The sequence below is a fragment of the Aspergillus candidus genome (assembly GCF_002847045.1).
Source record: "Aspergillus candidus strain CBS 102.13 unplaced genomic scaffold BDW47scaffold_26, whole genome shotgun sequence".
Lineage (NCBI taxonomy): Eukaryota > Fungi > Ascomycota > Eurotiomycetes > Eurotiales > Aspergillaceae > Aspergillus > Aspergillus candidus.
Window position 1 is genome coordinate 338,031 of NW_020194031.1, and position 14,715 is coordinate 352,745.

The 14,715-nt window shown below is 52.3% G+C and overlaps 4 protein-coding genes across 4 annotated transcripts; 2 read left to right on the forward strand and 2 right to left on the reverse strand.

Moving 5' to 3' along the window:
* The first annotated feature begins 615 nt into the window (after positions 1–615).
* Positions 616–1,153, forward strand: BDW47DRAFT_106868 (ankyrin repeat domain-containing protein). The gene has a single exon (XM_024812866.1). It carries the CDS (start codon positions 712–714, stop codon positions 1,069–1,071), a length of 360 nt encoding a protein of 119 aa, XP_024671598.1. The 5' UTR covers positions 616–711; the 3' UTR covers positions 1,072–1,153.
* A 390-nt stretch (positions 1,154–1,543) lies between these two features.
* BDW47DRAFT_132028 (putative carbonic anhydrase) lies at positions 1,544–2,677 on the reverse strand (the record flags this gene model as incomplete). Its single annotated transcript, XM_024817459.1, has 2 exons — positions 1,972–2,677; positions 1,544–1,905 (listed from the first exon to the last, which is right to left on the reverse strand). Exons 1-2 carry the CDS (start codon positions 2,411–2,413, stop codon positions 1,544–1,546), a joined length of 804 nt encoding a protein of 267 aa, XP_024671599.1. The 5' UTR covers positions 2,414–2,677.
* A 3,268-nt stretch (positions 2,678–5,945) lies between these two features.
* Positions 5,946–9,311, forward strand: BDW47DRAFT_117985 (uncharacterized protein; the record flags this gene model as incomplete). Its single annotated transcript, XM_024815153.1, has 3 exons — positions 5,946–6,364; positions 6,428–7,811; positions 7,890–9,311. The coding sequence occupies 3 exons, from the start codon at positions 5,946–5,948 to the stop codon at positions 9,309–9,311; spliced, it is 3,225 nt and encodes a 1,074-aa protein (XP_024671600.1).
* A 657-nt stretch (positions 9,312–9,968) lies between these two features.
* Positions 9,969–11,692, reverse strand: BDW47DRAFT_106872 (uncharacterized protein). Its single transcript, XM_024812867.1, has 6 exons — positions 11,585–11,692; positions 11,091–11,517; positions 10,890–11,030; positions 10,683–10,835; positions 10,507–10,632; positions 9,969–10,447 (listed from the first exon to the last, which is right to left on the reverse strand). Exons 1-6 carry the CDS (start codon positions 11,643–11,645, stop codon positions 10,081–10,083), a joined length of 1,275 nt encoding a protein of 424 aa, XP_024671601.1. The 5' UTR covers positions 11,646–11,692; the 3' UTR covers positions 9,969–10,080.
* Between the last annotated feature and the right edge of the window lie 3,023 nt (positions 11,693–14,715).

Below are 14,715 nucleotides of genomic sequence, written 5' to 3' on the forward strand. Positions count from 1 at the left end.
AGAATCCTTCTTGATCATGGAGCAGAGGTTAATACCTGTGATAAAGATGGACAAACACCACTTTCAGGAGCCTTGCTTCACGGCCATGAGACTGTCGCAAGAATCCTTCTTGACCATGGAGCAGAGGTTAATACCTGTGAAAAAGATGGACGAACACCACTTTTAGAAGCTTTATCAGGTGGTCATGAAGCAGTTGCGAGGATTCTCCTCAACCGAGGAGCAAAACTTAGCACTGGCACTGCTTCTCCAACCGAGCTGGAATTGGCACTGCGTGAAGGTTGCCATGAGGTTGCTATCATACTCATAAGAAGGGGAGCAATGGTTGGGCCTGGCATTGAGACTATTTATCAAGGGAAAATTGCACGCAACTTTGTTGCTGTTGCTAGACAGCTCCGGGAAAGTGGATTTGACCTTATAGTTACCGGGCACGAAGTTTATATGAATGCCGTGCATACGGCACTTTTAGTGGGCTGTCTGGGAATAGCAAAATGGCTCCTGCAGCGGGAGCCGTCCTTCACGCCTGATGACTTTATAATAAATGCCGACCTCCCGCCTTCGAACATTTGCTTGGCTGGCTTCGTCCAATCGAGATCCCTTCTTGATGTTGAGTTCGCGATACAGTGCGGTGTGGATCTCAACAGAGGGGACAAGTATTTCAATCGCACTGCCCTCCATTGGGCTGCTGTCACGGATGATAGATGCGTGGTGAATATGTTATTGGAAACTGATGTTAATCCTAACCTGATTGATTTTTCTGGGCAAACACCACTCCATCACGCTGCAAAAAATGGGCACGAGGAAGTCGCCCGCCGTCTTCTTGAAGTGACCGATGCCTCAATCATCGACTCAAAAGGCCGGACAGCGCTGAAATGTGCAAGAGACAATGATCATGTCAGCACAGCGAGGCTCCTTTTATCCTCATGGAGTGGCAGTGATGTTTGCACGGATAGCCAAGGCAAGACATTAGAAGATTGGATGAATTTAGTTGGGCAGTTGAATGGGACGGATCGGCTGTGGGGACGGTCTTCCAGTGAGCCTGCCCGGTTAGAGAGGATTAGTGACTTGGAATGATTGCCTTGAATCAAACTCGTGGAATTTAATGATAGACAGTCGTTGAGAGCGTGGCTTTTTGTCTGACTACAGAGCAGTGTCTGATTCTTTTACTGTACGTACTTTGCAGGTTTCAACATACAAAATCATTCCTATATCATCCTATTGCTTCGGCCAAGACCATGCCCAAAGCTTACATATACAAAAGACCACACTTGGCAACACTATATTATATCCTCGAAACATTTAGTTTCTTTTAAAAATATGATTATCCTATTAAACCTACCGAAAACCCTGAAACCAGAACCCTCAACGCCAAAGGCATTCCCAGTCACATCAAACTTCCGTCGCGATATGAAGCAAAAAAGAGATCGCCGCGAAACACCAAACACACTGGCACACACTATCCACACCTTTCTCACAGTGTCCAGGCTACGTGATACCCAAGGATAGCATAACAAACAGGCCCCTCTGGGGCCGCACATCACCCACCCTAATCCTCAGCAACCTGCAACAGATTCTCCGCACCCAGAGTATTCTGAATATAGCGAGCATTGAACTTCAGCAGCCTCTTCGCCTTATTATAGCTCCGAACACTCAGCAGCATGGGCTCGCTGCTCACATACCAACTGACGCCCTCGGTGCACGGCGGCGTAGTCAGAGACCCCGAGTACTGGTACGGAGGGTTCAGGTCCAGATGGTGGTTGACTTCGGTGAAGTCCAGCGGGCCCGTGTGGACGTATTCACCGGGATGGTATACGGCGTCTGTGAGGGAGAATATCGAGTCGAAGAGGCAGGTTGAGCTGCCGGTCTCGGAGAGCTCGATTAGGAAGCCTACGACGGCGATGCGGCTTGCTGTGTTTTGTGTTGGTCAATTCTAATACGGGAAGTGAGGGAAATATCAAAAAGGAGGGTGCATACCCGCGTCCTTGAAAACAAAATGCGCCTCCATGGGCGAGTGCTGCGCGCTTATGCGATGCTCGCTAGGCGTATGCCAATGGAACTGAGCAAGCTGGTAATTGCCATTGGGGGTCGTCAGGGAGCCATTAGTGAGGACGACCTCAAGCCCAGAGCCCAGGTTCTCGAGCTTCGCGGTAGAAGCCTTAGGGATGTTAATGCGCACGGAGCCGCGCGGGGCGATCGTGACGCTGTTGGAGCTGATGTCGATAGGCGATTGGTGCTTGCCGTGGGCGCATTGCGAGTTGTCTCGGTCGATGTGATGCCAGTTGAGGGGGCCGGTCTCGCCTTCGTAGTCGAAGTTGAAGGTGTGGGCGTGTCCTTCGGGACCTGCGGGCTTTACTGGGGGAACGCAGCAGTACGCCGAGACTGCTACAGCTAGGGAGAGGACGGTTGCGAGCTTCATGGTGGTTGTAAAATGTCTGTGCGGCTGGGGATACTGGTATGAGAGTTGCGATATTGAACGACTGCCATGGCCGTTATGACAGGGCTGACTTGGGTTTATAGTTATGTCTCCAGGGATCGTTCAGCATGGGAATATCTCAGAGCGGCCAAGAGTTCGACTTTGCATTCCATTTTCCCCAGCATTTCCAACAAGCACTGGAACCGGAAGGCTTTGGTATACTTCTGGGCTCTGGTATACTTCTAGGGATCAAACAGCTCAAAGTTGATTGCAACCGGATAACTTCGAGTGAGTTTGTGAATTTGATGCAGTCCGTTCTCGTTATTAGACATAAGCGTCGTTGATCATCTCAAAATACCGTCTCCACTGGCTTCTCCGGGGTAGAGGAGTTCACAGTATACGGAATCTGATTGCCCCATAGCGGACTGCGGTACCCATTAGACTCACGGTGCGAGCTTGTCAATACATAAACCATGTATCCCCACAGCTGGTTACGCGACAGGGCTCTAACTGTGAAGTGAAAACGACAAGAACTCTGCTTTTCCACCATGCCCATCTGTCAATCTTGCCGCATGAGTGACAATCCCCGGTATGCAGTATAGGAAGCATGTTCTGGCGCAAGATATACACAGGAATGCAGGACCCCGCTTCCAGTCACGTCAATCATGCCAACTAAGTAGGGACTGGTATGCGGGAGCCGACCCATGAAACAGTCAACATTTGATAGATTGATGACGTTCTCCCAATGTAAGAATGGTGTAAATACTAAGAAGAATTCGGAAGGGGAATTCTGTAGAATGTGCAGCCGTCATGAGAAGTCTCCAGGATGGGTGACGCATTTGACAGATTGCAGGCAGTACCTGATTTCATACTGTGCCTGTTCCAGGGAGGTAGAATGCGGGATGACACTGCTCTTAGCTTTGGAATGGAGTTGGTCTTAGCAGAAGCTTCGACTGTATAATATGGGGCCATCAGATGTGTGTTTTGGTTATGGATCCGGGGCATTGGCTCCGTCACTCTGATAGGCCGGGCCGATTTTCCGGTCGGGGGGAATGGGACGCCAGGAACGGTGTGTTTGGAGCCACAAAATATATGTAGGATATCAAATTAATAGCAGTCACCTGAGGCTAATTTTCCATAGGGTGGTTGGGGTTGAAAGAGGTGGTTCATGTATGGAGTGGGTAGAGTGTCGGTAAATGAGTGCTATATAGAACGCCATGCCTTTGACTACTGGGGCTCTATAATTCCTTATGTTAGTATGACATCGTTATTCAATAAACAGCTAAACGTTTGATGATTGTTTGTAGGAGATAGTAGTAGGTATATGTGGTCTTTCCTTTCTATACTTCCTTATTCAACCTTGAACGCGCTCCGGTTAAGGGTTGCATGAACCATGTGACTCGACATGTCGTATGTAGTGTAGGACTCTGACACCGTAGTACATGCTAAGCATCTGTCTGTCTTACCATATACATGGATCTATCAGTAGCTCTAATATAGTATAGTATGAGCATAGCCTTCCTAGAGAGCCCAATACCTAGTGCCTGAATAGATCTATGGATGGTGAATATTACCTCTAGAATCCTAACGACGACAGCTCGGCCTCGTTTCATCCATTCGTCGCACAACAAAGACACAAATTGCCAGGGTTGCATCTAGTCTTTGCGAAGCACCGGGTGGAAGCTCCAACTTAGCTTGGTGGTACTTAAGAGAGTGGCTGGTCGGTTAGATCGCAGTGGCTGATGAGCGGACACAGAATCGCAGCCTGTTGACACACGTCTCAATCCATTTCAATGAAAAACCCAAACCAAAGTGAATTAATCGTTTAGATCATCAATCACTCGTAAATGACTCCCAAGCTTTGAGAACATGTGGTGTCACAGATAGGCGCTGCGTGGTTGGTAGAATCATCGAACCCAAACGTCCTTGTTTACGCAATGGAGCATGTGAGTGGAATAAAGGATTAAGGACTCGAGATGTAGCTCCCCGTCCTGGCCACCCTTTTGGAGACGCAGGGTGTTTTGAATTTTGAGCCACCGTCACGGATCCGCCGGGGGAGATGTACACCGGGAGGGACCAACGATCCCGTACCAATCAATCCAGGCTCAACGCTTTGATGAGACGCCTCCTCGATGGTCGGCCTGGAAAGCCTAACGAGGGACTCCTTTCCACCACATTGGTTCTCCCTTGAAATACGAACCTACACCCGACCGACTATCGACGGACCAGCGAAAACTCATTCCCCACTGCATTAAGGGTGGACAGCGGATACACCTGTCACGACTGCTTCCTTCCCAACCCTGTTATCGATCCCAGTGCCAGACCAGTGCCAAGTCGTACAAAAGCTAAGCCTTGATCGAAAGAGGATAAGTTGGCTCCCTTGCTGTTGGCGGAGTCCATCCGTGGTTCGATGGAGCGTATCGTTCGGATCGAATGATCGGCACAATAGGAGATCAAAGTGGATGGATATCCGTAGGGAGGTTTAAACCCTGACTGTTAGGGATCGACCGGTTCATCTGATGATTCTCCTGACCTTGCATTGCGACCGGATATTAATGCTGGTGATTCGATCTGTCCGTATGGTCACAGGGACGATTAGATCAAGATTCTGCAGTTCGTCTTCCTTTCCATTCGAGAGTATTCCAAGCAAGATACTGATTTAAAAAATATAATGATGACATGGCTGAGAAAGACACGAGTGGATGACAGTGGGTTTCTTGCTCTTAGTGGTTTCCAAGATTAGAATCGAAGTGGCTCCAATCAGGCCAACAAAAGGGAACAAACAGCCAAACACGTCCGGGGCCTGAGGTACCACCGAGTTTGTACCTGAGGTTCGCTTTTCTTCCGAGCTTCTTCTCCTCCTTCTTTTCTCCTTCTTCGATCTATCTTACTTTTTTTTATTTTTCTTTCTTTGTTGATTATTTTCACTTGATTTCATTCTTTATTTCCCTTCTTTCCAATCTTTTCTCCTTCGTGTGACTCTCTCTTCTCGACTATCCTCTTACCCACTTATATTCCTTCAGCCTCCCCGTGATAATCCGACCATCTCTTTATCCCCCCCCCCCTCTCCCCACTATCCTCCATTGAGAAGTGATGCTGCGCATCCCCTACATCACCAATTCGGGGGAGATCGAGGAGTAATCTGCTCCCATTCTCGATATAACCCTTTCATCCACCGGATCGGTCGACGATTTCTCTTCCGCTTTTGGGTCCGACCGGCCACCCGCAGCGAGTCCAGCTGAATACTCCTCCCAACCGCGTCCGATTCCCCGCCTCTACAACGTGGAGTGATCCGTTTTCGAGGGGGTGGACCTCCCCGTGGAGGTCTGGGTTATTCAAAACGGTCGCGATGGGGGTAGATCCCGATGCGCGATGGCATGATACCCCGGGTTCGACGTTAGTTTCAAGACGACACGCTTCGGAGGTGTCAGGAGGTGGGAGACGTGTTTCGCAGCGTCGGACATGGCGAGATACTTTACGGCGGCGGCGACGGCGGCATCAGGTTGGACATGGGACTGGTTTCCCTGGGTTCCTGATGTTTGTGGTGCTGTTGTTGGTGGTTTCGCCGGTGGCAGCGGTCCTCGTGGATTTCCAGAATTGCCTCAGCCAGTCGGTCATCCAGTCCAGCCCGCTACAGCTCCAGTTCATTCCGCTTGATGTATCGGTCACGTTCGATCCGCAGAGTCCACTTCATCCGCTGAATGTCACCGTCTACGGCAACGTTTCGGGGACGGCCGACCGTCGCTTGACCTATCCGCTGCCCGATGACCCTCAGTGGATCAACCCGAATGAGACCGTGGGGAAGATTACCGATCTAGACACGTCGAACAACAAGTTTTCCACCCTGCTGACGTCCATCGACGTCGTGTCGTTCTCGCCGTATCGCGACGCCTCCAGGTTCTGCGATTCGGTGCAAGGAGACTGTCCGCTCGTGCCCGCCTTTTACGCGAATGCGTGAGTCTTTCACGCCCAATTTTGGGATCAGGCCCGTACTAATGCTTCTACCCTCTCTTTCAGGAGTGACCTCGCTTCGTTACGCTCGTTTTCGGTCCAACATGATATGTCGTCGGCTTACCACTTTTCCACACTCGCCGCGTCCTTCACGGTCAAGTCCGGCAACGAAGCAGCCACCAAGCTCGGGTGCGTGAAGGTCGATATCACCCCCGACCTGGGGTCGTCATTGCGGAACGCCCTCGCCTACGTGCCGCTGGTGATTTTGATCCTCGTCGGGGTCGCGACGATCACCGCCGCCATTTACAGCCCATGGGGCACCACCAACCCGTTCCACTGGACGAGCAACTACGGCCGAGACGAGGATGTTCTGCGATTGGTGACGCCTGGTTTTGGGGACTGCCTGCAGTATATCCAATTTACGGTCCTGACGGGGTCGCTGTCGTTGAACTACCCCGGGTACTACCAGCCCGTGGTCAGCCAGGCGGCGTGGTCGAGCCTGCTGTTCAACCAAACATTTATGAACCAGGGAGAGGAGCGGAACCCCGTGGTCGACGGCGTGTATGCCGTGAACGAGACCTACGGTCTCGACCGATTGGAGCACTACGTGGGAATGCCGTCCGCGCGGGACATGTGGCCCGGGATGATCGTCTGGCTGTTGGTCATCGTGCTCGCCGTCACCCTGTTGATCCAGGTGGCGTTCGGCTTCCGGTGGCTGCATCGTGCGCTGGCCAACGTCCCAGAGGAGGACCTGCGCGCGAAAAACTGGCCCTTCACCATCGGCAATGTGATACGGATCGTCTTCAACTACCTGTTCCTGCCTGTGGTCTCCATTTCCTTCTTCCAGCTGGTGATCGCCGGTCGCTCGCCCGCATACTCGGTCGTGTTCGCCGTGATCCTAATCCTGATCGCCGTCGCCTTCTGCCTCTGGACCGTCCGACTCATCGTCACCACCCGTCCCAAGTCCTACCTGTATGATGACCTGTCGACGGTCCTCCTATACGGGCCGCTGTACAACACCTTCTGCGACGATGCCGCCGCCTTTGCGGCCGTGCCGCTGTTTGTCACCTTTGCCCGCGGGGTTGCGATCGGCGCCCTCCAACCGTCCGGGATCGCGCAGATTGTGCTGTTAGCGATCTGTGAGGTGGTCTCCCTGCTAACCCTAATGGCCTTCAAACCGTTTCCGCCACCGACGTCGATGAACCTGTATCATGCCTGCTTCTCCATTGTGCGGTTCCTCACGATCTTGCTCTCCGTGGTCTTTGTCCCATCGTTGCAAGTTTCCCAGTCGGCGCGGGGGTGGATCGGATACATCATCCTCCTGCTGCACGGGTTGGTCCTGGTCTTTGGATTCTTCTTGAATGCACTACAGACTCTGATCGAAGTCGTCGCCCGTCTTGCCGGTGCCGGTGGCTACGAGGGGGGTGTTACCCGTGGTGGTCTCGTCAAGGTATGGAAATTTTCTCCATTTCTTTTCTTCCTTCCTTCTCTCCTATGTCTGGTAGCAGGCAAAGCTAACTACTCTCAGGTATTTGGCATGCGACAACTCTCGCGCCGTGTTCCGCGACGTGACGTGGGGACGCGCCAAAGCATGGGCTCCGAAGCGGCGATGTTGGCCCACACGGACGATCGACTGTCGTCGCAATTCGATGGTTCGAGACCACGAAGTCTCTCGGGCAGCTCGGCCTTGCTCTTGAACCGCGCTGGTGCTAGCGATGGCCGAGCCAGTGCCTTCTTCGACACCGGCAGTGCCCACGGGGGAGCCCACAGTCGCGCCAACAGCAGTGGATTCTATACCCCCACTCCCGGCGCCGGATACCAGACCACCGGCAGCAATTCCCCCAAGAGTGGGCCGGTCTTCATGCAACCCCATGACCCTTACTACCGGCCTCCGCGTCCTCGCCGGAAAATGACAGAGTCGCGCCCTTCGACAGAACACGGCCGATCGTACTCCGAGAGCGCTTCGCGAGGACCGTACGGCGACGGGGAGGACGATATTGTCGAGGCGACGCGGTCGGGTCGGAACACACCCGTCCCCGCATACATCCCCGCCCCGAAGAACGACCTCGACTTCGAAGAACCGCGCCGCTCGAGAAAGGACTATGCGGTCCGTGAGGTGGATTTCTACTACCGGGTCCGTGGTCCACCTCTGTCCCACACAGGCACGCGGAAACTCAAGACAGGTCCGGCGGATCCTACAGGCCCGGTGTCGTCGGCCACGGGCTTTTTCCGCAATCTGTTCCAGGGCAAGACCAAGGAGAAAGGCAAAGGCTTCGAGGTGGTCCGCAGCGCACGGGCGCCGCCGCCAGGGCTGATGGCCGACGGGGAGGAATTCCACGAGCCGTACCGGGACGAGCCGGACGAGCCAGGGGCCGGTGGTCGGCCTGCGGCGTCGGGGGGTCCCTCCGTGGAACCCGATTCGGACGGAGCGGATGCATCTCGCAGCGCGGAGGCTGCGTTGACCCTGCCCCCGGTGGACACGGGCGACGACATCGAACTACCGCACCGCGAGAGCTCACGCCACAGCACCGCCTCGGGAGGGGCAGAGACTCGGCGCAGCCGGCGGGCCGACTCGATCAGCTCGTTAGGCGAAGAGGATCTGTCACAGCGATCGCTGCCCGTGGTGACGGAAGCGGTGTCGGCGGAGGCCCACGAGTCAGGTCCCTACGGCGGGTCGAATTTTTCACCGGGCTATCTCCACCACTCGTCTTCGGTGACCGGTCGACTCCCGTTTAGTGCGACGAGCTCGCCCTCCCGCGACCGGAACATGTCCATCGCATCGACGACGGGCTCGACTTCGTCTGGTCGGCAGCAGGGACGTCCCTCGAGTATGGGATACGTGGCGCAGCACCGGACGCGCGATAATATCCACGAGCGCAGTGGCGACGAGCCGACGTTCACGGGGAGTGCAGCGGAGTTAGTGGACGACCTACACCATGATAGCCGATAGCATCTTGACCTTGACGGGGTGATAGTCGATATCAAGCATGACGAATTTCCTTGAGCGTCGGACGGTAGCAAAAAAGAAGAGAAGAGAACAGAAGGAGAATTGAATTGACTAGGGCGTTCACGATTGGATCTCTGTTCGGCATTATTTTCCTTTTCCCTTCCTTTCCTTCTCATATTTCCTTACGTTGGCTACGGCCGTTCTATGATGTTGTAATCCTGGTCATTACCTTTATCCTTCCAGTGTGAAAATGTTCTGTTTTCCTGGTTATCATTGCATGGCGGCAAGTAGTCGGGTTGTATATTGAGGGTTTTTCTGTCAGAAGGTTGATTTCGCAACTAATATGTATTCCTATAATAATATTTATCAATATTTCAATATTTCAATACCCTGTCTATACTTCTATCTATACATTCTTATATATGTCGTCGTATGTTTTTTTTTTTTATACTTTTTCCTTTTAACCTTGGATTCTGTATACATCTTAAGCATATCAAGTTGAATAGAGAGAGAAAAAATTGTATTCCTGATCATTCTTCTTGGGTCTGGATGCATGGCAGAAGCACGAATGCTTTTTGGAGAAGGGATGTGGAAAGTGATCTTGATCGTGAAAAGGTCTGAATACTAAATACATATACACACCACTGCAACAACTGACTAGAAATACCAGAAACTAGCACATGGATTATTAACTAGAATGTCCTCTATAATCAACATTACAAGGGGCTCAGCTATTGAATTACACCATCAAGACCTCAATCATGATAAACCATCACCCTGCATGAGTGAAGACATACCCAGGCGGATGATCATGGTTTCGGGTCTCTGCGTACGACGGTGGCATGTCGCGGAGGTGGGCAATCGACTCCGACTTCAAGCGCTTCGTTTGCTTCCTGCGCCGAAGGAAGAACCACAGGGCAGCAGCGATCACCACCAGACCACCGACGCCCACCCCAACTCCAACGCCGATCTTCCCACCGGGACTGAGTCCTGGGCCTGCCGGTGCAGTACATTGGTTACGCCAGTCGTCCTCGTGCTGTATGGCCGGAGCCACCGACTTCTTCAGGGCCCCGCAGTCGAACGGGACGGTGGTCTTGACTTCTATAGACCTCGCGACATCCAAGTTGGGAAATTTGATGCTAAGAAGGTTTGTTGGTATGTTTACCTTCAAGCAATGGAGAGGGACCAGGGTACTTACCTTGTCAAGTTGCCATATAACTCAACGGCACCTACCTGCTCGAAAGGTAGAGTAAGGTCCAGCTGCTCGGTCGTATTGAGCCGAAATGAGCTAGTCATCATGTTCTTCATGCTGGGCATGGAGAAGCTGAAATCATGTCAGTCAGTTGGTTTATGCGCGGAATTGGTCTGCTTTACCCCTGGATCACACCACTTATATCGATATCCATACTGACATGGGCCAGCTGTGGTAGGAAGACTTCGAATGGAGGGCCACCCCAAGAGTTTATCTTAAAAGACTCCCAGAGTGAATAGCCAAGAGAGATATTGAAAAGTTGCGGCATGGCGACACTATCTCACAGTGAGTATATGATACGATTGATGCCATGACGGTGCAACACCCACCGAGAGAATATTCCGTTCAATTGTATGCCGCCCGCCTCGGTCAAGGAAGGGAGGGAAAGATCCAGAGCGGGAATGGGAGGTACATCTTCCTTTGAGATCACAAGATGCTTCGTGGCTTCCCTCAGGGCGTCGAGTCGCAGACTGGATCCACCGAGCCATCAGCAAATTGCACACCAAGAGAAGCGGGCCTTATCCACTTACGTAGAGAGGGAACCTCCAATATTCATGGTGCTGACTGCCTCCAACGACCGCAGATTCAGCTCTTCAAAAGCATCCACGCCGACTTGCCCGCCCACCGAGTGTAATTTCGGCATCGATACATTCTTCAGGCTCGACATGTTAATCAAAGAGATACTGCGGTTGACCGTCTCTAGATCGGGCAACTCGAACGAGGTCAGTTTGGGCCTGGGCTGACCGTCGTTTGGTTCGTAACTGGAATAGAGCCCTAGATTGCCTATAATGTGTCGGACATTGGGCAGGTAGAAACGGCCCGTGAAGCTTTCGTGCACGTAGAGGTGTCCGTTGAAGATCGTGCAGGACCGTGCGATTATGTCTAATTCGGTCTGGTTGAAGGCTGTGAAGCCGGTGACCTCCCACCGTTCCGGCATGTCACAGATCTGGGCCATCGCTACCGGCTGTTAGGATGTATACCACACGGTGATCCGCAACCAAGCGTCGCGGGGATGGATTCTCACCAAACGAGTGCAGACTAGCCACCGCTGCAAGGAGCAGCATCCATACAGAGGAGGAAAACATCCCGGGGCATATTGCGGGGGGGGCGCGGGATTGGAATGAAAAATAGCCAAAAGAAAAAGACAATGGCCTTACAGGGTTGCAGTGGGGGGCATTGAAAGCTAATATACTCGCCGCTGGAGATTACGCCCAGCGCCCAGTGATATTAATCTATCTACTAGGTTAATTGATTAGTGGAAGGGCAAGTCATTCCGACGAACGTACAGCCTCATATGGAACCAAGTTGGGGCCGAAAGTCGCGTTATTGGGAGTCAACTGAGACAGTCCTGCGCTAGCGCCGCGGTGCCACCCTAAGCCAACGCCTTTGCGCTTGGTTCTCCGGATGGAACGGAGGCGATTCATTTTAATTCTTGCAAGGTTGGAATATTCGCTGCTCGATCTAACCACTTTAACCATTGTTCAACTAGGTTAGAGGGGTCCGGGTGTCCGCATGTCTCAAGGTGTCGAATCCGTCTGTTAAATCATAGTTGACCAGATGAGGCTGAATACCGCTCTTGAATCTCCCGCATCAGAATTGCAAAATAGGTTAGCTTAGGGGTACGCGAGAGCGCTCTGATTCGCCGTGGATAGAATGAATCGAACTGATATACCCCGACTCAGAGGCGATCATCAATGCAAGTACATCTTTAAACGTCGTGTTTTCAATCCGCGAACACCATAGACACCTCCCAGACCAAGAATAACGTGCGAAAAAGCGTACGTCAGTCTGAACAGGCATTAGTATGTCGGTGGCGAGGAATGGTCTCCCCGGGATGAAGGAAGAACAAGGGGAGAGGTAGCCTCGGGTCTCGCCTCCGTTAAGCGCTCCGCAGCATCAGATAGACAAGCCTCCGCCTTGATCTCTACAACATGGCTTGCCATCATCATCAACGAGCTAGGAAGAAGACTAGTGGCAGCGGAGATCCCCGGATCCAAAGTATACATATACACATTATCCTGTTGGCTAAGCCTGCGAGAATATATCTAGAACAAATGGGTACTGGGAATGCGAAGAAGGTTTATGATAAACATCTAGTAGAGAATGCTACAGAGACTGTGATGAATGCGTTTATAACACTTCCTTTATCCCAATCAGCATTCCTGTCCACTTAGCTCATAATCAGTATTACCCGCGGACAACCTATGTCCTAAGTGAAGGTATGTGAACGCTGTAGTCTTCTCCTGTAGTCCCCTGCTTAAAAAATGACCGGGTAATGAGGTTGGATCGTGGAAGCTCTCGGTATGCGGATAATGAGAATCGATGTGGCCAGGATTAGGGCTCGGACGTCGTCGCACCCGAACTGAGACCTGGCAACGTTCGACAGCCCTGCCTTCAACATCTGGGCGTTCTCTCCAGCCAAGACAAGGGAAAGGGGCCTTGGAGCAATGAGAGCGCGTGGACGCTCGGGTTCCCTCGTGTTCCGAGCATAGCGTGGCTAGGCGTAGTGTGCGGGCACTCGTCACGTTTTGGACATTGATATGTCTCTAGATCTCATTAAGAACTTGAATTCATGTGATAATCAAGATTAGAAAAATAGACATCCCATGTATAAATATCTGGCTGCGTTGATGGTGTTATCACTGCACAACCTCTTCATGCACCGCGCTAAACCAACCCTAACCATGTAACCAACTCCAAGTGAAATGCAAGACCAGAAGCAAAAAAAGCGCATAGCTTACTACAAGGAGCGAGGACGAGCTGGACGATCTCCATCTCCAGGGGCGATGTCTGCTTGTCCTCGAATACATCGACGCGAAGCGCACGCGCACATTAAGTGTTGGCCTGAGGAAGCCTCCGGCGCATCTAGCACATGTCTCGGCGAGTGTATCGTGGCATGGGGAGGACGACGATGAGTACCTGGTGTCGTCGTGAAAGGATCGGTCAAAATGTATACCAAGGCGATTGAGCTGGATCCCCACAATGCGGCGCTTCGCTGCAAACAGTCCACGGTGCAAGATACCTGAGCATACTACCAACAGGCCGCGAAGGACACATATCTTGCGACGAGCCTGGACCCAGTCTCCGGACGCATGGACCCATCTCGGGAAGGTCCTGGTGAAGCTCGGGCACAGGGGACGCGCGACGGAGGGCTTACGACGGGCTATGGAGCTCGTTGGGTCTGATCCGTCCAGTGCCCCAGATGCGATGGTGACGATCTTGCAGGCGCGCGCGGGGAGCCGACACATTCACACAGGAAACCTTGGTTCAAATCAACGCCGAATTTGACCCAGTGCAGGAAAGCAACTTGCACAAGGACCTTCTCAATCAGGACTGGGATATGGCGCAGGAGACGTTCACCATGCACTCGCTCGTGCACGAGCAACAAGCCGAGGGCCTCCTTCTTTTCGCTGAGCGCATGAAGTGACTCTGCCTCGACGAGGTCCACGACTGGGTATAAGTCCTGGAACCTGTCTTTGACTGGACGTTCGGAGTCACTCTCCGCGGCCGCTGGTTCGCGTGGAAGATCATGGCTGCGCCGATTTCGTCCACAAAGTCTCCGGTCGGCAATCTGGGGGGTGTCCGAGTATTATAACATAGGTTATCTTTACCGCAGATATCGTACTGGCGCGTGCGGACGGCTCTGGGGAGCGTGCTCAGGGGTCTACCTGGTGTTGTCTCACTGGGCGGCTGGATCGGACTCTGTCCGCTTGTTACATTTGATCCTCCTATCCCGCCCAAGGCACGACCTGTAATTCGATTGTATTTACTCTAAAGTCCGAGGAGGTGACCAGGAAAAGTCACCCATGAAAGGTTTGCGCCAACTCCATGCAGTTTTGGAGGAAATAACTACGACCACCGCGGCGCGTATGAGGTGAGCAATAATGTCTGCTATTGACTCTGCTATATTTACTCCAATAACAACCAGGAGATCCTCAGACGGTAAGAGATAGTAAGATTCCGCAGCATCCCTATTAAAGGCACTCATATCTTGTGCCCCTTGTTTCCCCTGTTCCACCAAAACCTGGATCATTATAGTATGCATAATTACTAGCCCTAGAGCTTTTGATTTGACGAGATTGAATAAGAACGGACTGTGGAAGATCCCAGTCCCACATGCTTAATCAATAAAACGGCTATGTGAAGGCTTTACTG